This window comes from Taeniopygia guttata, chromosome 9 (assembly GCF_048771995.1).
Source record: "Taeniopygia guttata chromosome 9, bTaeGut7.mat, whole genome shotgun sequence".
NCBI classification, from domain to species: Eukaryota; Metazoa; Chordata; class Aves; order Passeriformes; family Estrildidae; genus Taeniopygia; species Taeniopygia guttata.
In genome coordinates, this window is record NC_133034.1 from 11,757,864 (window position 1) to 11,783,920 (window position 26,057).

A 26,057-nucleotide genomic window follows, 5' to 3' on the forward strand; every position below is an offset into this window, starting at 1 on the left:
GCAGTGTCTGCCCCAAAGGCTCTTGTCATTGCAGCCAAGATTTAGCTTTAGCATTAATACTGATTTGCTCTATGTTTTTACCAGTTTTTAATTTTTAATGTGTTTCATCTCCACTCGCAGATCCTGCTAGCCTTTCATGATCCTATGATGAGAGAATAAAATCTGAAGGTAATTGTTGTGTGTCAGATGTTTCTTTGTTCCTCCTCAAATACAGTCCTGACTTTTAGGGTCATTTGTCAGAGAAGTGGTGTCATGGTAGCAAAATATAGATTGCCTTCAGATTTCCAGTAGATTATCAGACTAGCCATGGATCCACCACAGCTGAAGGCTGAGGCACTGACCTCAATAAATTACCTGTCCTAGCAGCTGTAACTTTTGTTGCTTACCATTCTGCTCAGTGCTTTGCCATCTTCACTGGCTTCATCAGTTTTGTGAGGTTTTCCTCCAGCATGTTCATGTCCAGCATTCAGATCCAGAGTTTACTGATAACATTATGAAAACCCTTAAGTGTTAACAGGAGGATGCAGTCTTGTGAAGCATTTGTTTATTTGCAGGATGTAGTCTCATGATGCATCTGCTTTCTAAGAGGGCAATGGAGGTTTTTGCTGGGGTCATAAAATCCTTGAAGTCATTGCCACATTTCAAATAGGAAGTACAATAGGATGTTCAAATAGGATGTCTGTGAATAAGAATCTCAAGAATTTTAGAATTTTGGAAGGAATTCTGCAGACCTCAGCTAGAAGATCCTACAGTTTTCCATTGTGTTCGGTCTTTTCACAGTTATCAGGGGGAGCCTGCAATTATGTTGGGATACATCCTGTCCTGCTGAATTTTGACAGAAAAGGCTTAAGGCAGATACTTTATGTAATTGCAGTTCACTGAGTGCTTTTTGGTGCCTGACTTGGACTGAAAACAGTATTTTGCCATCCTACTCTGCCAAATAGGAACCTTTACTTGATGCCAGTTAGCTCTCTTCATTTTGCTGTCAATATTTTCCTGATTCTTTACACTGCTGTTGCTACCAATTTCATGACTTTTCAGGGAGCACTGTAGGCTGAACACTAATCTTCTAATACATATTAATGTATTAGATCTTTATGTAACAGGGATGTCTATCATTAATTAGTTAGCAGAGAACTAAAATGGCAAAGAACGCCATTTTATTGCTTTAAAATATAAAAGACAATGAAATGGCAATGATACTTTTGCTAGTATAGTGTTTTCAGAAATACCAACACCCCTATACCCCTATATAAGAACTGAATGCTCTTGTACTCATGCTAACATCACCTGTGTTTGAAGAAAACTACATTCAACACATTTCTGATCCTACAGGTGTCACAGTAAATTATACAAAGAAATGAGAAAAACCTTTATAAATGCATTTCTGCGAAAATGAACTCAGAATCAACTTTATTTATAGATCACACCCTTTTTTTTTTTTTTTTTGCTAAAAATGCATAGTCATTACATATACAGTAGTCAGCATCCAAAAGTACAAAGAGTAAATTTTCAAACCCTCCCAATAGAACCACACAAAAATCACACTTTTTGTTCATTGCATGCACAGCCCCTTAAATGTGATACCTCCTACTAAAGCGTGCTTGAACCTCTAGCGGACAGAATTGACTTGCTATAAACTGTTTCTCTGTACTATTAACCCCCAGCTACAACCACAAATCCTAAGGCATTCCCATGAAGTAGCGAAGCCCTACTTCAGAATCCTCCATGTTCTGAGTACAGCCCAGAAAGCAATTGCCCTGAAAGCAGAAGTCTGCTGGTGGAGTTTCCTTCCAGGCAATTTTAAGCAAAAGCCTGCTTCCTTTGTCTTGGTCAATAATTTATTACTGAATTCAGTGGAATGAAGCAGCATCTATCTAAGCAAGATGTGAAAATTATTTCACTTAATTCCACACCCAGCTCCAAGACACTAAGTGTCTTGAATGGAGGTCTGTGTCTTTCACTGCATGTGACACTACCATCCTGCATCTTATCTGAGGAGAAGAGAATAAAGTTTCAGCTGTAACTTGGGTGTTGGTTATATAGCTCTGACTCAGAGGTGTCTAACAGAATCTAGGAATATACTTGGATATAGGGAGAATTTCTAAAGGTACAGGACTTGACTAACAAATCACTCAAACCCTTTGATGTCGTCTTTTTTCCCCCTCATTTACTGCTGCCAGTTAGAAAAGCTCTTAAAAACATGGTCCTCTTCTCAGTGGTGCTTTTTGTTATCTGCCCTTCCAGTTGATGGGCAGAGTGGGTTAGTAGAATGATTATCCATACTTGACAGAGTACATATACTTCTTGACAGAGTACATATATGTGGTCGAAAGATCCCAGTTCAGATTTCACTCAACCATAAGATTAACTCCATGTTGTTGGTTTTGCAGAACAGGAGGGAAAACGAAAAAGTTGTTTGAGCAATATAATTTTATATTCTCAAATGATTACATTTTTTTCTTAAAAACTTCATTTATTTCAGGTCTTTTTACTCTGGTAAGAAGTTTGACGTAGTTCAAAATTCCCAATGGCAACTGAGATATAATCATAATCTTGCAGACACTGATGGGAAATCCTGCTCCATTGTTTCATAGTAACTGGAACACAATCCATGGCTAAATGAACAAGGAGGCCTCGTGGGTGTTACAATGCTCCTCAGTACAAGTTACCAGTGAGAATTTCTGAAGAAAAGTGTACATAAGTCATGTATGTTTTCTCTTTACTCCTGACCCTTAAGCATTTAGTCAGCCTGTTTAATACTGCCTGGGTCTTGATTGGCCCCCACTTGAGCCAGTGGAAATTTTGCCATCAGCTCCAAGAGTTGGGATGTGAACATCCTAGGAGTATGGCAATGACAAGGGTTTGTCCCAGGAGTTCACAATCTGGAAACGTTCATGTTCCTCTCCCTGTGAGATGAGGAAAAATACAACATTCTCTCTGCTGGAGTTCAGTAGTATTTCTTAGCACCTGGGAGGGTCTTTGCATTTTTAAGTGCTTTACAAACATTTGCTAGTCTTCAGAGCAACCCTGCGAGGTAGGTAAGGTATATTCTCCCCATCTTACAGATGTGGAAACTGAGACACAAAGGGTCAAATTCAACCCTGGTACAATTCCAGTGTTTCACATGAATTAAAATTCATTCAAAATGAACACAGTTTAAACAACTTTCCCTAGATTACAGAACAGATAGTGGCAAAGCAAGGATAAGAACCCAGGAGTGCCTGACTCCTCAGCTTGTTACTGGCCACTTGGTCATTTTTACTCTCATAGGCAATGAAAAAACAGTTTAATCTGGGCAATTACTACACGTATGACTTGCTTCTGTAAGGCATGTGGATGGTAATCAACTGAGCTTAGTGCAATAATGCTCTATGAATGTGCTGCCTCAGAATTTACTTAAACATGAAGTAAAACTTTCATACTATCATTTTCTGCAGGTGCACTGTTGACAAGAACCTGACACAGTAGCTGGATTCAGCAAATAAATAATAAGCATAACACTTGGACAACTAAGCAGAATTATCATTTTAGCAGAAAAACTGAACATACTTCTACTTTTAACTGCTACATTTCTACAAGTGCAGCATGCAGATGAAACCTTTCCCTTTGTTTCTGACTATAGATTCCAGTCTTGCTAATGAAGCTGCTCAGAGCTTCACAGATATCCTGGATAGTGACATTCAAATGAACACACTGCAGAAAAAATACTGTATCACCACAGAGTACAGGGTAGTGATTACAGATGAGGTTTATTGATCTTACAGGAAGATGATAAGCTTGAAGCTCACAGGCTACTGGGAAGTGCCCAGAAGCCAGGCTTACTGAATATATGCCAGTGTAGATTGCAGTTCTAGGCATGTGCTGAATGCAAGGGGGGGTGTCTGTGCCACCAGCACTCTGGGAAGTGGCCCCAGCAACAGTCACTGCACTTCAGCACAGGCGTGTCAGTCTGGAGGTCAGTGCTGGCCAAACACAGACAGACACCCAGGCATTTACAGGCCAGCCCCCTGTGCTCCAGTCCCCACCTTGGCTCCCACCCCCATACAGATTCTACTACAAAAGGCCTGAAAAGCCTTTTTGGTTTTTAACATGAGCTGTGGAATCCACAGCGTAGATCTTATGGCAGGTTATAAAAACATTATGACATGTACTTCTGCAAGCAAGTTAGTTTTCTAGGATTTCCTTATGCATCTAGTCTGCAGGTTAGAGCTCTTGTCTGAGCTCTGGACATGCTTACATGCGTTCTTCAGTCATGTACTTTCACAGCAGAAAGTTATCCTGCACCCTTACAAGTCATACAAATGCTGACTCACTTCTATGTGAGCAAATTCAAGCACTATAATTAAAGGTATCTTGTTCCAATTTTAATATTTTTATCTCAGCTTAGTTCTGTCCATCAGACACGGCAAATGGAACTATTATCTGCACACATGTCCTTCACTGAATAGACACAGACACTTAGGCACTCGGGTAACATTTCCCTAGATATTCTCCACACTTACTGTACCTCTTTAATTTGTAGTCACATTTTTTAAACAAAAAACAGACAAACAAAAATCCATGAATTAGAACTCTTACATTCTAATCACATCTCCCTGTAGCCATTCACTCTGGATTCAGCAGCCTGCTTACAGTGGCTCAGACAGCAGTGCTTGCAACAAGCCTTTACAAATAATTCCATGAGGTGCTCAGGCATGGGCCTAAACAATTCACCAACAGAAACTTCTGAATGAAGCAATATTATTAATATCAGAGCCAGGTACCTAATCTTCAGTGTGACTGGGGCTCACAGGCAACTCTTGTAACAGCAGTAAGATTCCAGCAGTAAGTAAAATTGCAGTTGGTTGCAATCCAAACTTCATACTGTTATCTGTCGTTGAGATATATATAGATGACCCTGTGCGGCCTAACTCCAAATATCAAATGTATTTATACAAGTTAGCAACAGCCATTTTTGACATTGCCTCTTGAGATGTCCTTTACATTGTGACTGACAAGCACAAATATAATTCATTATACAGTATGCTTTTAAAGCCTGGGCTTTTACATTTGACTTTCACTGTTTGTTTCTGAGCTGCCTTCTAGTGCTGAGGCTTGATGTCCCCAAGATTTATTTCTTAGTTTTTAATTGCTAGTTGGATGAGCTAGTGGCATCTCCCAGGCAAACCCTTTCTACATAATTAGTTTGGATGAGTCATTGGGATCTAACTACTATGCCTCTATTACTTTAACTTTAATACAGCCCATCTCAAAGATTTTTGGCCTCTTTTTGCAGTTGTGGAAATTCATAGCATGACATGTTTGCAGGTCTTGATCCACTGGCTTTCTATTGTGAGTTTTCAGGGGTTTCACAATATTAAAGTACATTTCAAGAAATAACCTTGTTGTGAACCAGCCTCCTCTCCCAGTGGTGCAGATTATTTTCTGCTTTGTTGGCAGCTGAAGAAAGCAATGCTATGTTTATGACAAAACTTAGTGAAAATAGATAAAATTTAAAATACTTAATGTAGTTTTCATTTTCTTTTCATGCAGGTTGGCAAATGAAAACTGAACACAGCCACTCACACAGGGCCATGCAGTTTTTTTTATGGCCCAACAGCAATAACTCAAGAGCCCACAGCTTGGGAACTGCTACTTCAGATAATTATAGTCTATCTCCTTAAAAGACATCTGACCCTTCCAGAAATGACATACCAGCAGAACTGTGGCTGGCAAAGAGTATATATTTTTGTTAGTCCATTTTCATCATTCACAAAGAATCTAAAATATTAAAACCATTATACTTAAAATGGGTTGAGATAAAAGCTAAATTGAGGGAGTGTAATTTTCTTTTAGCTTATGCACTTCAATTGAGAAATTTACATGAAGTTGTTACATTGGTAGAGGGCATATCTGTTATTGGGTCTGTGATGACTCTGACCCATGTTAAGGATTTGACTTTACAATCCCTGGCTACAATCTTTCCTATATTCCAATTTTAAACAAAGGGGACTTCGTCTTACAGAAGATTAGGACTGGACTCAAACATTGTCTTGGAATTCAGATGCTATGTCCATGAAAATGGGAGACTCAAGCAGAAACACTTCTACAATAGGAGCTGAGTAAAACAGTTACTACACTATTATGCAGTCTGACACAAGGATTTGCTAAGGAAGTACCGCCCTTCTTTCAACAAAGGGTTACACAAGTAATTTCTCACCTGAACTTCGACTGGTAAGTCCCTTGTGTAACATTATTGCACTTGTTCTGTCAGACGAAAGCAAAATTTATCTGCTTAAAATCTGCACATGGTTTACAAAAATGTATCTAGAGAGTAAACTCAAACTACACTTAGCTCTTTGTTGTTTGACAAGAATAATACATGGGTTGCTCTGAAAAGATACTACTTTGGAAAACACCTCCTAATTCTTGTCTTTGAACTCCCCCAAAGCTTCTGAAAGAGGACTTCAACTTCCAGCTGAACCACAAGTAATCAGAATAGAAAAAAGTGGGGAATGACAAAAAAGTGCCAGTATCCAGTACTTGTAGAGCCAGATTTTAGGTGCTGAGCTCAGATTCAGCAGTATTGTATTCTGCCACTAATTTTAGGATAGTAAATATGACAGTGGTCTAATTAAATAGCAGTAGAAATTAGTTCCATGTAGTTTTTTAAAAGATCCAGAATGAGATCTCATGCATCAGTTGCTCTTTACATCCACAGAACTCCCACCGAGCTTGGCAGGGGTTTATAGAAAGTCTGGCATCTGACTTTGACTCGAGAAGACTGGTTTGGGGGTGATTTACCCAGAAAGATAAAGGGGCCCCTTAGCAACTCCCTCAGCACAACAGATGTTCCTGACAGGCTGAGGGAAGAGCCATTCCATTATGCAATGTCCTTCTTCTTCCTCTGCCCCCATTCCAAACCAGTTTGACCCCTTTCTGGTTTGATTACTTTACATATCCTTCTATTTTATTTTAGTATCCGAGTGGCTACACCAACTACACACTGACTAATTAAAGTCGCTCCATTAACTGGTAATTCTGTAATCATTCACAGCTGTTTTTCCTCTCTCTCCTAAATCTATTGTTCCCTGGCTGAAAAGGCTGCAAGAGCTTAGAAACTATAGATAGCTATCGATTTGCTTGCATTTAAAATCCAGTATGTGGCTGCAAAGGCCTGTTACAATATCAGAGAGGAAGATAAATGTCAGTGCATAATCTGCTAGGAAATTTCACATAGGAGTTGATTAAAAGTCTATGAGAAATCATTGCACAAATGTCTTCAGGTGTATACATATATATACACATATATGTAGCTAATAAATATATAGCTAGATATATAAATATATATATATATACACACAAAGCTAGTTTAGACCTAATTGTTATGAAATTAGTAAGTGGCATTCACCATTCATGCATTCTTCCTAGTAGCAGAGCTAAATTATTTCAGCTTATACTCCAAGCAGCAACATACCAGTAAGCATTTGCTTGCTTCCCCTGGTAACCTAGTAGTTTAAAGAGCACGAGCAGTTCTGCCATGGTCATTTTCTCCATCGAACCTCCATGAAAAGGACCTCTTCCACAGGTGGGTTTCCCTCAGGTTTCACAGCTTCTTCAGGACATGGTGGGTCTGGTCTGAGGGTCACCAGTCTGAAGGTCATCGGCCCAAGCACCTCCAGGCCAAGGGTCCCTGGCACCGGTGGTCGCTGTCCCGAGGGTCGCCGGCCTGGTCAGTCCTGCTTGCAGATGTCTGCAACGTTGAGGAACCTCCTGACAACCACAGCGAGGCAGACGGTCAGGAGCAGCATGTACCCCACGGTGCCTAGGTAGGTGGGGGCAGCCAGGGGTGCCTTGAGAAACTCAGCCAGCCCATCCTCCACGTAGTGCACCTGGTCGTAGATGCTGAGGAAGGTGAAGATGTGGAAAAGCTGATGGCTGTGCCCCACGATGTCGAAGAGCCCCGGCTGGATCCGCTCGGGGATTTTGCTGACGTTGAAGAAGGCGGCCACCAGCAGCCAGAAGTAGCGGCGGTAGAAGTAGACGAAGAGCGTGGGGTTGCGAGCGCGGAGGTCGAAGAGGAGGCTCTCCAGCATGATGGGGCAGGCCATGCTGAGCGGCATGGCGAACACGAAGGTGCGCACGGCGAAGGGGTAGGCGCAGCAGGCGGCGCGGCTGCGGCAGCAGGCGGCCGTGCAGCCCACGGCCAGCGCCAGCGCCACGGGCAGCACGAGCACGCGGTAGGCCTCGATGGGCAGGCTGCAGTCCAGCTGCCAGCCCAGCCGCTGCTGCACGTAGCGGCTCATGGCGCCGGCGTCCAGCAGGCTCAGCCCTGGCAGCAGGTAGTAGGAGTAGGCCACGGTGCTGGCGAAGCCGTAGTAGCTGATGGAAGCGTAGTCCAGGTAGAAGAAGGTGGCGCGGAGGCGCGGGGAGAGGCAGCTGAAGAGGTGGGCCGTGCAGCTCATGGCGAAGGTGAGCAGCACCCCCGAGGCGTAGCACCAGAGGGGCAGCAGGGCCGGGTGGTGGAAGGGCACGTCCCCGGCGCCCCGCAGCAGAAGCAGCCGCCCGAAGCGGCTGAGGAAGAGCAGCAGTGGGATGAAGTGGGTCCAGAAGTTGAGGGTCTCGTTGGTGGGCTGCAGCACCGAGGCCAGGCACTCCTGTGCCGAGCAGTGCAGCCGCCGGTAGCCCGAGAGGATGAAGCACTCCACGAAGTCCTCGGGCACCTCGTCCCACCGCAGCAGGGCGGCAGGGCGAGGCGGCGGCGGCGCCGCCTCCTTCTTGTCCCCATCGCCCGCCGGCATGCTGCCGCTGCCCCGGCCGGCCCCGGGCCCGCCGCCTCGCCGCCGACCGGGCGAGGCAGAGCCGCTGCGCCCGCAGCCGCCGGCGGAGGATCCGCGGTAGCTCTGCGCCTGTCCGCCCCCGCCGCCGCCCCCGGCAGCATCACTCATTGCAGCAGGGGCAGTGGCAGCACCGCCGCGGCTCCTCCCGCCCCGCCGCCCGGCATCGCGGTAACTGGAAACCGGCGGCGCATCCAGCGCTCCCGAGGAGCGGGAAGAGACGCCCCCGCCGCCCCGGGTAGGGTTTCCCGGGGTGGGAGGCGCTGGACACCCGAGCCGCCGTTAATGATTGATGCGGCCGCAGCGGGGGGGGCGGGTCTGTGGGAGCCCCCGCGGCTCGGCGTGTGGCCGGACCGGAGCCGCGGCGCCCCTTCCCGGGCGCGGGTCAGCCGGCAGCGGCACTGCTCGGTGCGGGGCCCGCCGCGGGCTCTGCTGGTGTAAAAAAGCACAAAGGGGCACCGGGGCGCCCGCCCGGCCCCGAGCGCGGCTGCGCCCACGCGTGCGGCAGGAGCCGGGAGGGAGCCCCGGGAAGAGGGAGATGGCCCCGGGGAATGGGGGATCCCCGGGGCGCCACAGACCCGACAGACACCCCTAGACAAGGGACGGGTGGCAGCTGGTGGCGGTCTGTCCTGTGTGCTTCGGTAAGGCCGCTGAGACCTGATTTCTTTGGTGGCATTATCTCATGCAGTGAATGCAAACGTTATTTTAGGCTAAACTTTCCCGGCCAGGCTGCATGGGTGAGCGTCACTGACACGCACGGCACCCACCTTATCTGCGCGCTCCGAGCGGGGCGGCTGGGAGGGACACTCGGGAACGGCGGGCAGGAGCTGCTCCGTGCTGATCCTTAGACAAATCCTACACTTATTGTCGCGGTTATGCAAGCAGCACAGTTACATAATCAGAATATAAAAATACGGGGAAAAGCACTGTAAGGGTGTTACTGTTCCTTAAAGCATCTGAAGGAAATAGAAGGTAAGTCACTTATGCAGGTACAGGTAGGAACCAGACTAAGGGATTGCTCTCTGCTGCTTCAACGTGTTTCCTTTTTGTTTGTTTCAGATGGTCTTAAACATCCACTAGCTCTTGGTTGCGAAAAGTACATTTTACATGTTGATATTCAGATACGTGCATGGTCACATGGTATAAACTGAAGTCAAGTGTAATTAAAACATTTTGTCCAAAGATTTTAATTAAAAGCGTTTATTTGGTAGTGAATGAGGACAATGTGAAAAATCTTCCGAACAAAGGGGTAATCAGAAATAAGTTTTTTTATATTAGCAGAAAGAAAGTCTTAAAAGTGTGTTACTGAAAGTGATTTTAAATGCATTTTTCATTAAAAAGTAGGGCAGACTGGTGACACTGTTTATAATCTTTATAAAAATTACACAGGAGACCTGCTAGGAAAATAAACATAACTGAACAGTGCTGAGAAGCCAAAATGAGGAGCAAAATATTAAACAAAAGACATTTTTCAGCTAGCAGGCCTAATATTCCCCAATATCCATGTATTTTAGAGGGGGTGCGTGCTGGAGTGCAGGGTCACAGCAAGTGGACACTCCTCGGGGAGTGACTGACAGAGCTCTGCCTGCAGGGAGCCTCAGGAGTGAGCAGGGCCCTGCTCCTCGTGGGCTCTGCAGCATGGGATTTAGGGAGAGGAAAGGCTTTTGGGGATTACTGGAAACTGCTCAGCCTCTGGTAGAGGTCAGGCTTCTCATGGTGCTGTTCTTCACTTGAGAGGCCACAGGGAAGAAGGGACAGGCCAGATGCTGGACTGGGTGCTGTATCTCTGCAGAGGCAGGTGGTGGGGATGGGGCTGTTTGCTAAAGAACACCTGCCCCTGCCCTGCTCCCAGCACACCACACATGCAGGTGCTCCCAGCAGGGCTGTGGTGATCCTGTGTCTCAGTCCCATTTGGCAGTGAGATTGCCATTTGTGGTGGTCAATGCCACTGCATGCCCTACAGTAGAGGGCCAAAGTGACCATGATCTTCAGTCTCTCTCATCAAGGTTAGATAAGAAGGGGTGGTTGACTGAATGCAATCAGGTTTTAGACCTGCACTAAAGAGGCTGTTGGAAAGCCACCAGCAGCTGTTGCAACAGATGGTGTCTAGAGAAGGACAGCATCCGCTGCTGATTGGGAACTGCTGGACTTGCAGCGGCAGCAGGGCTCGTTCAACACGTTCTGACTTTCCTGCAGCCTCCTGACGTTCAGGGATTTGGGAGGCTTTCAGGCCTCGTGCCTCAGGGAGCTCTGGGGTATGGCCTGGCTGCCTGGGAGAGACACCCACTGGGTTTGTGGCCCACTGGGGCAGCCCAGGCTGGGAGGAGCAGGTGGGGTTTGCTTGTGACTCAAGCCTGACAGTTCTGGTGGACGCTGGACCGTCTGGCTGTTGGTGGAGGTACACACTCATGCTTTAGTAGCCACATTTATGGAACTCATTGCTAATGAGCTAAGTCTTTTGCTTACTTCCAAGGCAGGCTCCTCACAGGGAGAATGATCTCTGAGGACAGCCTGGGCTTTCATAAAGACTACTGCATACATATTACACTGAGTTGAGTATTCTCCCAAGCCAGCTGTGGGATACAGTGCAGGGAACCTTACAATTTGGAGCACTTACAATCTCAAAATAGCCTCTTATTCATATGTAGTCCATCAAGGTTAGTATTACATGACTATTATGTGGTAAGGCAGGGGGAATCAGGACATCTGGAGGTCACAGAGAGGAGTCCACGTAATGTAGTGCATGAAGAGCCTCTCCATTTCTCTAACCAGAGTTTATATTTAGAAGGGCATGGTCAGAATATACTATGGTTAATCCTACCATGTGTAGAATTTTCTACAGTCTTTATCTCCAAATAACCTTTTAGAAGACTCTTAAAACACTGATGGAGGTACTGCCTAATGAGGTAAGTAATGGAAGCTAATGTTAATCAGTGGTGGATAAAGACTCAAAGGAAAAGATGTGCTAAAATACCAAATAGGAGTTTGTTTCTACATTATACTTTTGTTTTATTAAATGGTGAAGTCATTTCAGAGGTGTTATTTTGTCTGAAATATCAAAAGCCCTAAAAAATATTCTAAATTACTTCAATCCTACTGAGTGAAATTATGCCTTTCAGTTAGAAAATGAAAAAATAAAAGCTAAATGCATGTTTTGCACTCAAACATACTCAGCACACTAGGGAAGAGGTTATGCATAGCCCTCCTACTATACATAACTTTTTTGAATTAAAAAAAACCTAATTCTAAAAAAAATTAAAAAGAGAGAAAGTCCTAATGTGAATATGCAGTGATGATGTTTGGAAGATTTAAGATGCTTTTGAAGATAAACATTTAGCATCACCCAATTCAGCTCACGCTGGCTAATATCAGTCTTAGTAGCACCTGCTTGACTTAATCCTTTACCATACAATTCCATCTGTATAATACCTTTTTTCTTTTTGTATATTCACTTCTAAGACAGATTTTGATGATTTCTTTCTCAGTAAGAAGTTTTATCTTAGTAAAAATATTTACTGTCTTTGTTTCCTCCGGATTTTTTTCCTGCATGGAAATCTTTTTAGTAACTCTGACTCTGTTGTGACATCTTCCATGGAACCCCACTAAAAAGAGAGAGGGTAGAATTTGGCTCTATTTAAAAAGAATAGCTATTAAAGAAAGGGAAGCTTTAGCCTCATCTAACTTTTCTGTACCTCATGGTTGCAAACATGTGAAGAAATACATCTGAAGAGATAGACAGTGGTCTATCTCAAAATGGTCCTTTTGTTCTGTGGTTTTTTTTTCCTATCCTTTCTTGAACATGTATCAATCTCTTGCAAATAATGGTTTGATGGGTAAACTTTTACTGTAGTGATTACAATACTTTGTAATAATTGAGTAAACACTGTGCTTTGATCTAATACTGAAGCAATTAACTTGCCTTTAGAGATTCTACTCCACTGTCTTTGTAAGACTGGATAAACAGGAAACCTTGCGTCACTTTCTCCTTCTTGACTAAGTAACTAGGATCAATTATACTTTATAAAGCTAATAGCTTGATAAAGACAAGTGGGAGTGATACCTATATTTTAAAGCCTCACCTGGAGGAGAGAAAAGGTGTATGTTGTAAAAGGAAATAGCAGTAACCAACACCAACACAGTTGCACAGCAATGTTCATTTTAATGTCTCAGTGATCAGGAGCTTCTAATTTTCTGCCCTCTTTACCTTGAAGTTGAATATCTTAAGGTTTGTGTCCTTTATGCTTTAAAAATAAGCAATGGAACCCATCTGAAAAAACACCAAACACAACAAACTGGGTAAAATACTTCACATTTTAAGAAAATTTCTCTGGAAGTTTAGTTGTTGTCTTTTTAGAATTCCTGGTTTTGAAAGATCTGAGGTAAAACTTGTCTTTTTCTTGACAGCAGCAAATCTGAGCATAAGTATTGTTGGGAAATTGGTTTCACTGTGATGAAGAATAATGTATTGAATGGGTGTATATTTCATGTTTTCCATGGCCAAAATCCACTACTGTCCCAGATTCCAGGGGCTCGTGGTAAGAGCAAAGTACAGCTTGTCCTTTGCAAGGGTTGCAGAACTGAACCCGCACTTATAAAGTGCATAACTAAGAAATTGTTTTGTTTGTATGTGCAGAGTGGGAGTGTTTTGCAGAGCACAAATTGCTACTCACTCTTAGTAACCTGACAGGATAGGGACTCTCAGTATGGCGAAGGAATGACTGGCATTGCACTCATCTTGAACTTCCATGCTTTCAAAACATGGATGTGCACATCTGGATTCTAGCCATCTAGGTTAATTCTCTCTGACAAGAAGCTGTAGGAGAACTTTTGAAATTAAGCCTTCATTTGATACTTGCACTAATGCCTGCAAACTACACTGCAAATGACCGACCCTTCTCAGGCAGACAGCTCAAGTCAGATGTTGCCCCTGTGACTGGTTTGCGTAATGCACCTCATTGCTTGAGGAATCCCAGGGGGAGAGAGAACCCAGGTTCCCTGATAAGACGCGTCCCAGGAGAGAGCAGTGGGGTCCTGGAAGGGAGGAGCAGAGCAGGAGTCACAGCTTAGGGAAGGTAAAGCACCAGCACTGAGAGATGGAGTAACACGGGGGACAGAGAGCAGACAGAGCAGTGGCAGCAAGTCCAGACTTGCTGAGAGACAAATTGCCCTCTCCCAGACAGCCCCTCTAGCTCCTTTTCGTTATTCCGGTGGTCCCTGCTAAAGCATCTCACAGGCTGTCATTGCCCTGTCTTGTGCCCCAGCTGTTCTGCCCGCCTCGGCTCCCGGCTCCCGGCTCCCGGCTCCCGGCTCCCGGCTCTGAGCTCCCGGCTCCCGGCTCCCGGCTCTGGGCTCGGCGCTGCGCACCCAGCACTCCCTGGCAACCCGCGAGTGCACGGGGGAGCTGCAGCTGCCGATTCTGAGAATCCTCGCTGGCGGTTTTCAGTCTCTAGGTGGGAGGTGGTTGAGGGCGGAATAAGGGAAGAAGCTGGAAGACTGCTGCTGGAAGACTGCTGCCTGAGCACTGGGGAACACACACACAGCCGGTGGCTTTAGTGATCCGCGAGCCCCTCTGTGAAACTACACAGGAAAGTGTGAAACTACAGAGTAACAAACCCGTACCCCCAGCAGCTACACTCCTGTCCTACTCACAATCTGCCTGCCTCATGTCCTCGAACAGCTTCCTTTGCCACAGGGTAGGGAACTTCCACAACACCCTAAATCCTTCCTCTCCCATTCCCTCACACCCACATTTGCTGAAGAATTGCAGCAGTTCTGTGCCCTGGTCTGAAGTGAGAGCAGCGGAGAGCTTTCATCTCAAAGTTGGGGAAAAAAGCAGCCAGAAAGACAAGTGTAACACACTGCAGCATGTAGTTTACTTAATGTAGTGTTAATTATTTATGATAATTCATGATTTTCTGAAGTATATTGCCTAATGATACTTGTCCTTGTAACAACAGTTAATAAACAATTCCCAGGTCTGCAGGCAACCAGACCTACATTATAATGAAAAACGCCTACAATTTGCTTTTAAATATTGTTATTATTATTAGCCTACCCTTTCAGGATTAATTCTCCATGGATTTATGAATTTCACTGTTTTCTTTCCTTCCCGCTTCCCTTTCTGCCCTTGCTCTCCCGTTAAGCTCAAAACAGTAACATGTGCTCATTCACTAACTGTACACAACTGCTACTGTACTATCGCAATGTGTTATAAATAGCACAGTTGGGGAGTACAGTTCATTCTGAAAACTTATCTTTAGAGATGACCTTTCAAACTCTAACTATTTCTTTCCTGTTTTTCACAGCATGCTCTGGATTGTGATGCTCTTAATTTGGTGCAGTTTATTAATTACAAAAGAGCGTAGAGGCTAAGGAGTAAGCAGAGGATTTGAACAATGAAGTGGATAATTAAAATGGATTAATGAGGTGGATAAAATAAAGGGATTGAGGCCAAATGGAGCACAAATTTTCTAAACATTATTGGCCCCAAATCTCTTATCATCCAAAGGCACATTCCTCTTTCCAGCTAGATGTCTGTTTCTAATCCAGAAGTGTCAGTCATCTTTCATGCCAGGTTTGTTAATATGGTGCCAGGAGAGTTGAGCATCATCTAGTGTTTACTCCTGTGGCCCTAAGTTCCCCAGCTGCTTTGCTTTCAACGCATTGCTGCACCTGTTTGCACTAACATGTCAAAAACCACCCCAAAAGCAGGTCACGGATTATACTAATCCTGTGTCTCTGCAAGGCAGTGAAATAGTTTCAAGTAAACACGGAGAAAGATGGGAGAAGAGAATGGCTTGGTTTGGATTCTGAAGCAGTAAATGCTGCCTAATCTATCCGTAATGCTCCTTGACCAATGCCATTCATGTGCAAGAACTCCTCTATGGGAATGTTTGGGGCTCAAAATGTCCAAAAAAGACTGGTGGAGTTGTGCCTGTCAATGCGTGCGTTTTATTTCCCCCTCCTTCCTTCCTTGCAAGCCTCAGTGATTGCCCCTCAGAGTTACCCAGGAGGGCCGTGCAGGCTCCTGCAGGGTGAGGTGTGACAGCACCGTGCCAGCCGCGGGTTTGCAGGGGTTTATGGCTGCGATTGCGGGGCTGTGTTGGAGACACAGCGTCCCTCCGGGCCTCCGGACAGCTCCTGCTGCCCCGCGGCTTCCAGAACCTTCCGCGCTGTTGCGGAGGGCGGCAGGAGGCTGCAGCAGCCGGGGGAACGCGCGTTGCCGCGCAGCACCGCCCGGCCCGCTGCGGCCTGAGCTGCGGCGTGAAGCGGCTCGTACCTCAGGAATGACGGGGTGTATTTTGTATTTTGCCATTTTGGTGCGGCTGCGGGCGGAGTCTCGTTACGCGGCTCGGGCCGGCCCAGGCGGGCGCTCGGCGCGGGCCGCGCCTGCCCCCTGGCGGCGCCTGCGCGTCCCGCCGGGCCCTGCGCGGCTGCGGTAGGAAATCGTGCGAGCGCTTCCTGCTGCCCGCGCCGCTCCTCTCCTTTCCTCTCCTCTCGCACACTGACCGCGTCCCCCGCCTTGAGGGACACTGCCCTGCCGCTCTCCAGCCCGCCCTCAGCCCCGCTGCCGCCGTGCCGTGCCCGGCCTGACCCGCCCGCTCAGTGCCGGTGACACGCGGTGGCGGCTGCCATGGAGGTGCCCGCAGCTGAGCCGTCACCCTGACACGGCTGCGGGCGGAGCAGCGGCTCGCACCACACCATGTCCCCGCACACTTGGACGCACACCTGCCGCCGGTGAGGTTTCCTGAGAGTTTTGCTCTCCTCTATAAACTTCCAGCCCTCTGCAGTTGCCTCTGGCCTCTTCAACCTCTCCTTTTACTTTTTTTCCCCCTCCCCTCTGGAACCTTCATTCTGCGCTGTCCCGGGTGGTTGTTAGCCCAGGCCCTGCTCCCTCCTGCCGCTCACAGGGCACTGCGTGTCGGCAGGTGCTAGATTAAAGCTTTCATTAATTTCTCTGTATCTTCTTGTCTTTTCTTTAAGTATTATCTCAGCCCCTGCATATTCCACTCTGAAAATCCATGAAAGCACGGGGATTCGAGACTCATGGTAAATGTGACGGCTGGTTACAATCCCCCGTTAGACAGCCTTCAATACAGTTGCAATTGCAGTGCGATATCAAACCCAGTAAGGAAGGATTTACTGTGTTAGCCTTTTCAGTATTGAAGGGCGTTTCTCAAAGAGCTGTTCCGAGCGGTGTCCGCTCCATTCCTGCTCGCTGCCTGCGCCTGCCATCGGCGGCTCGGCCATCGGCTTCGCGCCCTCCGCTCGCGGGCTCGGTGGGATCGGCGCTCGCTCGGCCGCCGCCAGGGCTGGGCGAGGGGAGAGGCAAGATGGCGGAGAAGGCGCCCGGCGGCTCGCAGAAACCCGCCGGGAAGGTGAGGCCGCTGCGCCCGGGACACGGCCCGCGCCCGCTCCGTTCCGCTCGGGAGGCGCGGCCCGCGCCCGCTCCGTTCAGCTCGGGAGGCACGGCCCGCGGCCCGCTCCGTTGCGCTCGGGGAGCACGGCCCGCGGCCCACTGCCGCGGCGGCGGGGCGGCGAGGCGCGGGCGGCGCGGCCTGCTCTGTCCTGGCTCTCTCCTGCTCCCTTCTGCTCTCTCTGTCCTGCTCTCTCTCTGTCCTGCTCTCTCTCTGTCCTGCTCTCTCTCTTTCCTGCTCTCTCTCTGTCCTGCTCTCTCTCTCTCCTGCTCCCTCCTGCTTTCTCCCGCTCTAAGCCCGGGGTGCCCGCGGCCCCCGGGAAGGCGCCCGGGGGTCCCGGGGCTCCTGCGGGGCACGCCCGCTGCTCGAGACCGCTCCGAGCACGTGTGTGTCCCCGCGGCGCCCCCGTGCCCGGCGGGGAAGGCGCGGGGCCCGGCGGAGGCGCTGTGCCGGCCCGCGCGTCCCGCCGCGGGCTGCGGGCAGTTCCGAGTGCTCGAGCCCCGGCCGTGCCCCCCGACGCGCGTCAGTTCATTGTCCTCCCCACAGCGTGGGCTGAAGCCCGCGCAGGGTTAGTTTCCAACTCGCGAAGGTGAAGGAAAACGGCGAATTGAGATGGAGTGGGTTCTTTAGAAGTGCGATGAAATTATAAGTTTCGTGGAATTGCTGTGGCGTTCCCCGCGTTTTTCACTCTACCCTCTGTACTTGCTGTAGTTCTGCTGGATGCTTTTCCAGCAGGTAGTGCAGCAGTTCTGGAAAACGTGGCCCAGCGCTGTGCTCTGAACCCAGCGGTCACAGCCCAGAGCTGCCTGCGCTCGGGGCATCGCTCCTGCTGGGAGGGTAGAGGGCAAGATATTTTGGGGGCTGCACTAGCTGCTGGTGGTTTGAGGATTACTCCCTTTCATTCACTTTCGTTTCAGGTTTTAGGTCAGAACTATGTAAGTCCTCCAGGTTTTGGTGTGTGAGTATGTAAGTCATTCAAAGAAGAAGCTGTGTTATGGCTCAGGAATTTTCCCGTGCTATAAATGAATAATTTTTGCCCATCTTTTTATTAAGCAAAACCAGGATTATTTAATTTGTTAAAATTTTATTCTGCTGCTAAGAAACTGTAGTAATTAATGGAGTTGGTAATGGAGTGTAGTTACTTAAAGTCTTTGCATGTTTACTCAGTTGTTATTAGAGTAGGACAGTTTTGTTTTTGTTTCCCTTTTATGGTCTATTCCAAATATTGCCAAGAAACTTTTTTTTTTTTCCTTGCTTTTGGCTTGGAATGGCAACTAAAAGCTGGACAGAAAACTTCAGTAGTAAAATAGGTCTTAATTTGTGGGCAGTGGCTTTCAGGGAGTAGGACATTTTGAGATTTCAAGTATAATTAGAAATAGAATACTTAATTATTGATTAATGCAGCTGATAACATGGTACAGAAAACCAACCCAGATATGATTCCTTTCTTTTCGCAGTTATGTTATAGGCTATTTTTGTTTTGCCATTTGCTATTTCTGTACTGATGATAGTCTTTTTTTTTTTTTTTCCAATATACAGTAATAATTAATTTATAGGAATTATTTTCTGTCCTAGATGTCAGTTCTGCAGCAGTATGTTCAGGCAGTTAACTCTTCCATCCCATGGAAGTCAGTAGGACACGTAGGGAGTATAAGGTCAGACTGTGCTCATCTGTCAGGGGCTGCTGAGGATGTCCTGTACCTGCACTGGCACCTTTGTGCACTTCCCCCTCACCCCTCCATTCCTGCAGACATCCATGTTCCACTTTACGTTCTAGATCTGGCTTGTCAGTATTATTTTATGCGCCAGAGAAAATAGGGATAGTACCTACTTGGATCCATGAGAACGTTGAATTTTATAATTTTGTTTTATTTTATTTCAGAATTATATTTCACTTTTCAACATTTTCTGTTGAAAATTGAAATAAAATAAGACATGCCTGTCCCTTGGGATTTATTTCTCAAAAAGTAAATCATGGGAAATCTTCTGGGGGCTGAACCTTGTGTGTTTCCTTCGGTGCCTTTTTTTTATTATTCCATAAATGCTTGTGATATACATTGAGATACTTTTCAGATATCTGCAGAAATAAATGGTATTTAAATTAGTAATATTATTTTTGTTGTAATTAGTTTATTCACACATCTATTAAATTGTGTATTTTTAGTTGAGCCTATATGAAAATGTTTATGGTTTAACAATTGAGCAAATAAGCATTTTGCTAGATTTTATGAAGTAATTATTTTTCAGATATTTTGATTATTTTTAATAATTTTAGGATTAATTTACTTACATAATTAAAAGCGAAGCTGTAGGCTTCTTTTACAAGTTATGTTTGTTTTGCAAATACAATTATTTATGTATCTCACAGACACATTGGATATGTTTCAGTGGAAATTGCAATTCGGTGCCTTTGCTGGCTTCTACATACCTGGAAAGACACAGTGACCTTTTATTTTCTGTGGTCTGTGAGGAACTGTGACCTAGTGCCTGAAATAAAATAATTTCTCCCCTTCAGAATGGGTGGTGTTTGTTCTTCAGTCATCCAAGTACTGAATTTGACCCAGTTATTTTGATTATATATAAATATTTTCAGCCAGGCATTATTTGTTTGATTCACTGACTGGAAAGCGTTGCTGGAGGTGGCACAGGAGCCCCCAGTGCCTGCATCGCTGCAGTGGCAGCTGCTTTGTGTGATACTTGCAGCTGCTAAATAACTTTGAGAGTCTCCCATGTGAATTGTGTTGCAAAGGCATTAACTATTGCTTTGGCACTTTGAGATTAGAATAGCAAGATTTGTGCTTGAGATTTCCAGAAATCTACATAGCAAAGAAGGATAATTAAAGAATAGAAAATAGACATTGCTAGAGACTGCAGAGGACATTGGTGAAGGGCGTGATTCTGAAATGACAGATACAGATGTTCAGTTATTATCTTTATTTAATGAAATGTTAGCTGCTCAGTGACTCTTCGATTTTGTTACTGTATCTTCTGAGAATAGTGACTGTCTGGCATGGCCACTGCTCTTACACAGACTGCTGTTCAAATCGGGTACCATATGCAGAAGAAATACTCCACTTGGACCAAGCCGTACTTTTCCCTTTTTCATCCCAAAAGCTGTACCTGTTATCTGAGTTCAAGGTTCTAGTGTAATACCATTCTGTACAAATACTTCTGGAGAAGGCCGCTGTCCATTTGCTGTTGTGTCTGTAAGTTATGATTGCTCAGATAGGGACTAATTTTAATGTGCATTATTCCAGTAACTGTAAAGAATAAATACATTAGCTATAAAATAATTTGCAGGTGTTTTCAAGAACTGACTTTCTAGAGAGGAGGGAAGAATAAAAAATATAAGGCAACCTGGAAACTTTCTTTAGCTGAATTTTGACATCTTAATTTATGATGTGTTTCCATTTGTTTTTCCTTGCTGTCAGTGCTGACACAAGGAGTCCCAGCCTTAGCTACTTCTTCCCTACCAAACATTGTCCTCTTTGATTGATTTGGCATGATTTGGGCAGTAGGCTGCTGCTATGAGCTGTGAAATAGTTTGCCTGAACCTCCCCATCCCTTTTGTGAGTGGTCAGCTAGACCAGGAACAGTGTTGTAGTTCAGTGTGACCAGTATGGGGACTGGATCAATGGAAGGTGTTGAAACAGGGCAGGAGTGGCTTTCATCAGAGTTTCTTTTAAACATTTCACCCCGAAGCTATTGGTTCTTTCAAGGACAGGGCTTTCATTTATGTTTTAAGTTGTAGCAATTACAGTTGTAAAAATACCATTCAGCATTTAGAGGACTACAGATTGTCTCCTGGGTAGTTGGCAGCTTTTGTTGCTCTTTGTTTCACTAAATGACATCAGTATTAATTAAAAAAAAAAAAATTACTGTATACAGCATATTTTAAATACTTGTGAAATAACACAGTCATGCCAGTTTTACTGAGAGATTTTTAAGTCTGGAGAAACCACAAAGAGCTGGATTTGTGGCCATGTGAACTGTGGGCAGGAAGGAAGATTTCAAAGAGCTGTTCTCTTCTCTGTTGTCCTTGGAAGCTTCCATGAAGCTGGAGGAAAATGTAAAGATCAGAATCTCAGAGATGACTCTGCTTTGGCATTTTCATGGAAGTTTGTAATAAATCTCATTTTTACGGTCCCTTGAAGTTTTTTGTTTTTCTCTTGGAAGTTGAGTGAAGTTGGCTGGACTCAGCAGTGAAGCTTTGGGTGATCTGACCTCCAGGACTGGGATTTGACAGGGCTGTATCTTACTGCAGGAGCAATGCAGGCTGCTGAAATGACTCTTCAGCTGTGCTGGCAAGTGTTTTGAGAAATGTGCAGTGTGAAAGTGATGGAAAAAGTGATCCAGCTGTAAAATAGTCTGGTTGAGGAAAAAAAAATAGTTTTCATGCAGAGATGCAATGAATTGGGGTTAAGAAGGCATTTGTCAATTGTCTATGCTGGCAGTGACTGAAAGTTGGATTCACATTTTTTCTGTTGGCATTTTGAACATGAGGGAGCTGTCCTCACATCTCATCATGTGTAAGGCAGAGCTTCATGTGTCTTTCTTTCTGCAGTTAAGTTCAGTTGAGCTACTTAATGTGATGAGAACAGAAAAAATAATCCTGCTCTAGATTTCAGCACAGGTGGGCAACATCTTCTAAAATGTTTCCCTCTGTTAGACACCGATTCCGCTGAGTCAGTGCAGCTGGTCTGACTCTTAAGGAAACAAAATGGCCCCTTTTGTCAAGGCAGTACAGATGGATGCAAAGTGCAGTGTTGGGAGAATTTGTGATTTTTTAAAAATAACTGCTATTTAGAAACTGGGAGAAAGAAATGTGTAATTCATCTTGTGCTTTGTCAGAACAGTTACTTGATTGGTCAGGAGCAGTATCAAAGGTAGAGCTAAATTTATGTATAGGAAAGAGAAGACCTTAAAAATAAGATTGTTGAAGGAGGAAGATAACGTGGCTCTCCAAAGCTGCTAGTTATTGTGGGATACAGTTGGTCTGAAAGCTAAAATTGCTTTTAGAAGTTTCCTGAGTGCACCTTAGTAGAAATTCTGCTGCTCAGCTAATGTTCAGAGCAGCTCCACAGTGGTCCCTGTTGGTGGGTTGGGGAGTGCCATGGGACTCCCACAGAATCTCTGTGTGCTAGCATGCACTGCAGCCTTTCTGAGCAGTATCATCTGCTTGCTGCTGGAGAAGCACATTTAGTGTCTTGCTTTTTTTTATGTTCTTCCTCAGGATAATCTGTCACTGTACTGAGCATTCACTGTTTGTTACTCTGTGTAATGCTTTGTTTTTGTCCTCCCTATAAGCAGCTTCAGCACCACCCCTGTTGGGAGGTGTTGTTATATAAAACTTCCATAAATGAAACAGATGTGGAGAATGAGGAAGTGGCCATTGCCTTCTGCTGCTGCCAGACAAGCTCCTTTCCTGGAGCAGTGCTCGATCTGTGTCAGTACACCAGGCAGACAGCGCTCTGTCACTCCCCCTTGGAGACTGATTTCTCTAACTGCAGGTCTCCAGTTGTTTGTTGGAAGGCTGGAACTGCAGCTGCTGTGTTGGCTGCCGCAGGGTGGCAGCTGGCAGCAGGAAGAATGCTGTTTCCATGCTCTGGAATTCTTTTGCACAGTGTACATCTTTTGTCTGTGCGATCTTGGGCTACACATTCATCAAGTTTTGAGGGGAGGACAACTTTGCTTAGGCTACATTTGTGCAGTATGGAGACCTGTGCATAACAGAGTCCTTATCTGTGCCACAGGCAGTTGGGATTCACAAAAAAATCCAGGACCAAGTACACAGGAGGAGAAGTTTGCAGGAAGTGGCATTAGTAAAAGATGCTTGAGATATTTGCTTTCATGTGTATTATAATGAACTGCTACTGCTGCCTGTGCACTCAGCTTGTTATTGGCTTCTGTGCAAAGATGTGCTTGTGAATCTTGTACAGTGCTGCAAGGAAGGGGATTTGGGAGGTCTTTGAGAGTAAAGCATGATTTTTTCCCCCCATTTTTTCCCTTGCCCTATTTATCTTTCTTAAAAAAAACTTCAAACCTATTCATAGAAGCCTTTTGCTTCTGCCTTGAAAGGGCTATACCTGTGTGTTGCACTCTACCTTTGTGCATTTAATTCTGATTTCTTTTGAAGACCATTTTTTTTTCTAAATTGATTTTACTGTATAACATAGGAATACACTTGTTGAAAGAAAAATGTGTCTGTCTTAGCTGATGAAAATGCAGAATGCACAGTAAAAACAAGGCCTAGTAAATGATCTTCTAGAGTAGTATGTGGTGTTGTTTTGAAAGACTGGAAATGAGCAACATATATTACTATTTCTGGTATAAACTATAAACCCTGATAATAAGGAGAAAGGCTAATGTTCTGTAACTCATGAACAGATTTCAGCTAATGCAAATGTATTTGACTTAAATTTCAATTAAGGTATGAATTGTGCATCAGGCAATAGTATCTTAATAGTAGATGTTATGTCAGGCTTTCTGGAATTTGGGCATTACGTAATTTAAATGTGTGTTCTCCATCACTTAAAGTTCATTTAAGACCTGATTTTGTATATATGCTGGTTTAGGTGTTAAAGTTCAGTTAGGTTTAAAGTAATAACATCAATTAGTACCTGGTCACAAATTGCAGTTTTTGAGGTGGCCAAGTTCCATCTGTGCACAATATAGTCAAAGCAGTTTTGGAAATTATCTTCTAGGAAGCCAAATGTAATCAAGCACTTTATGTAATCTTTAACAGGCTTTAATGACAGCTCTTGAAGATACAATGTAACTAACCTACTTTTTCCCCCCCCCAGTGGTGCCATTACTGATGTATTTATAAAATCCAGCTGTGGAAATTCAGATTTTTTTCAGTGGTTTATCTTTAGGTCTGTCCCTTACTTGCCTTATATTGACATTGTTCCTGAGGTGACCTAGGTCAGATATATCATTAAAATACATTATAGGTATCTTTGTTCTTGTGTATTTGGATGTTGAAATGGAAATGAAAATTCACATTCCAAGAACTGGGAAGATCCCCCTACAAGTTGTTTTCTGTTTCTTGTTGTGTGCCTCACCTCCTCCTCATTCTCTCCTCAGGTCAGAGGGCCAGATGCAGTACATACCACTGGATCTGCTGATTCACATGTAAGTCCAAAACACTTAAAGAAAAAACCCAAAAAATTCCAGCCAAACCCACAAACTCAAAACAGGCCTGTTTTTAAAGAAAACTGCTTGTTACAGGCAGAGTCTGGTGCATTGGGTATGTAACCTGTAGGTGTTTGCAAATGAACCATTGATTTCATGTTTAAAAATACTCCTTGAAACTTTCAAAACAAGCACCAGTGTAGGAAGCTGTGCTGCATGGAGCTGCATCCATAATAGGTACTGGAACAGAAAGAAGCTGCAAGGACTGCTTGAGGATGTGAAGTGATCTATCCTAGGATCATGGGATATTGAAGTGCCTTTTCACATACAGTTGGCTTCTCAAAGCTGAGACAGTGTGGCCATAATTCCATTCTTTATTCTAATAGAACATGATAAGGGAAAAGGTAAGAGTAATAACCTGGTCCTGCTGTCCCCCAACCCCCTATCTCCTCAGTGACAAGGCCTTTGCCTGGTTGTGTGCTTGGTTTGTTGCATGAAAACTTACCCGTTTCTTAGCTAAAATGAAAACAGGCAGCAGGAGCCAAACTGAGAGTTAATACCAGACAATTCATTCTGTGGTTTGGATTTTTTTCAAGATTTCAATTTGATTTTGTACATGCAAAAGTCAATTACCAGCTGTTAAATTGCTTGTAAGAGCATTAGTAGAGTTGTGGTAGCAGAAACTTTTCATAGAGAAGTAGCTTGTTTTATTGATTTCTTTTACTTGCTACAATTTGTGCAATTACTCTTAAATCTATTTTGTACTGATGGAACTGGAACTTCAGTGCTTTGTGCCACCTTACAGTCAGCACAGTGTTCTGGTTAAACAGAAGTTTGCTTTCTCAGCTGCAGGTTTCTCTTTGCTCCTATCATTTGCTTTACCCTTTTCACAGTATTTTGCATTTTTTTGAAGGAGGAAGGCCTTCAAGTTTTGTATAGTTCTGTTTTTAGGAATTCTGTGAAGCTGTGTATGGTTAATGATAATGTTATAATTGCCCACTGGAATCTAGCTAGCAGGCATAAATTAGTTCAGTCTTTACTTTTTATTGTTCCTGCCAGTTGGCAGGTGGTTTTTTTTTCCCTGAGAGCCTTTCTAAACTGAGCAGATCTTAGTGCCAGAACTCTTTATCTTGTAACTGCTTCCTTTATGCTACTGGAACAAATTTTCATGTGGCTGATCTGCAGGTATCCTGTGACATTACTGTGAGAGATTATTTTCTGATGACAGGATAAGCCTTGGGAGTGTGGTATTTGTTCTGCCTGCATTGCCGTGCCATAGCTGTGTGTGTGCTCATGTTTTGCCAAGGTTGTATATTGTTTATCATATTGAAATAGAAAGTAGAAGCTGTTTTTCAGACAACTGGGAGATGGGATTTTATTAAATGTGAAAACACACAGATGAATTAAAAGCTCCTGATAAGCCTGTCACAGCAGCTCACATTGACAAACACGGTGTCATAAACCAGATAACTTCACAGACAACACTGCATAAATTTGTCACTGATAGCTTTACTTTCAGTGATGAAGAGGGAACACTTTCAAGGAAGTATGAACTACTTGGTCCTATGCTTGGCACAGATCTAAGAGGTGTTTGTGATGCTAAGCAAGGATTATAAATTGAAGATACTTCACACAGTTTGTTTTTAATGAAAAAAAATTTAATGGAAAGCTGATACTAGAAATAAAA

The 26,057-nt window shown here is 44.7% G+C and overlaps 2 protein-coding genes across 12 annotated transcripts in view; one reads left to right on the forward strand and one right to left on the reverse strand.

Annotated features, from left to right (window-relative positions):
- Positions 1-1,380: 1,380 nt before the first annotated feature.
- Positions 1,381-9,094, reverse strand: PAQR9 (progestin and adipoQ receptor family member 9). The gene has a single exon (XM_030280881.4). It carries the CDS (start codon positions 8,928-8,930, stop codon positions 7,716-7,718), a length of 1,215 nt encoding a protein of 404 aa, XP_030136741.1. The 5' UTR covers positions 8,931-9,094; the 3' UTR covers positions 1,381-7,715.
- Positions 9,095-9,172: 78 nt separating this feature from the next.
- The window catches only part of U2SURP (U2 snRNP associated SURP domain containing), a 50,017-nt gene continuing 33,132 nt past the window's right edge, over positions 9,173-26,057 (forward strand). For 5 of the 11 annotated variants that reach the window (XM_072933255.1, XM_072933258.1, XM_072933256.1 and 2 more), the window contains exons 1-2: positions 9,173-9,460; positions 24,323-24,370. In XM_072933255.1, the coding sequence (XP_072789356.1) occupies positions 9,371-9,460; positions 24,323-24,370 (138 nt within the window). In that variant the 5' untranslated portion in view covers positions 9,173-9,370. Of the gene's footprint in view, positions 9,461-16,259; positions 16,557-17,042; positions 17,198-24,322; positions 24,371-26,057 lie in introns of those variants that run through there. The other 6 variants (XM_030280879.4, XM_012575539.5, XM_012575540.5 and 3 more) reach the window with 4 other exon arrangements.

Bases quoted from the DNA above. Each gene is read 5' to 3' on its own strand.
- PAQR9 (XM_030280881.4), bottom strand. From the start codon at position 8,930: ATGAGTGATGCTGCCGGGGGCGGCGGCGGGGGCGGACAGGCGCAGAGC.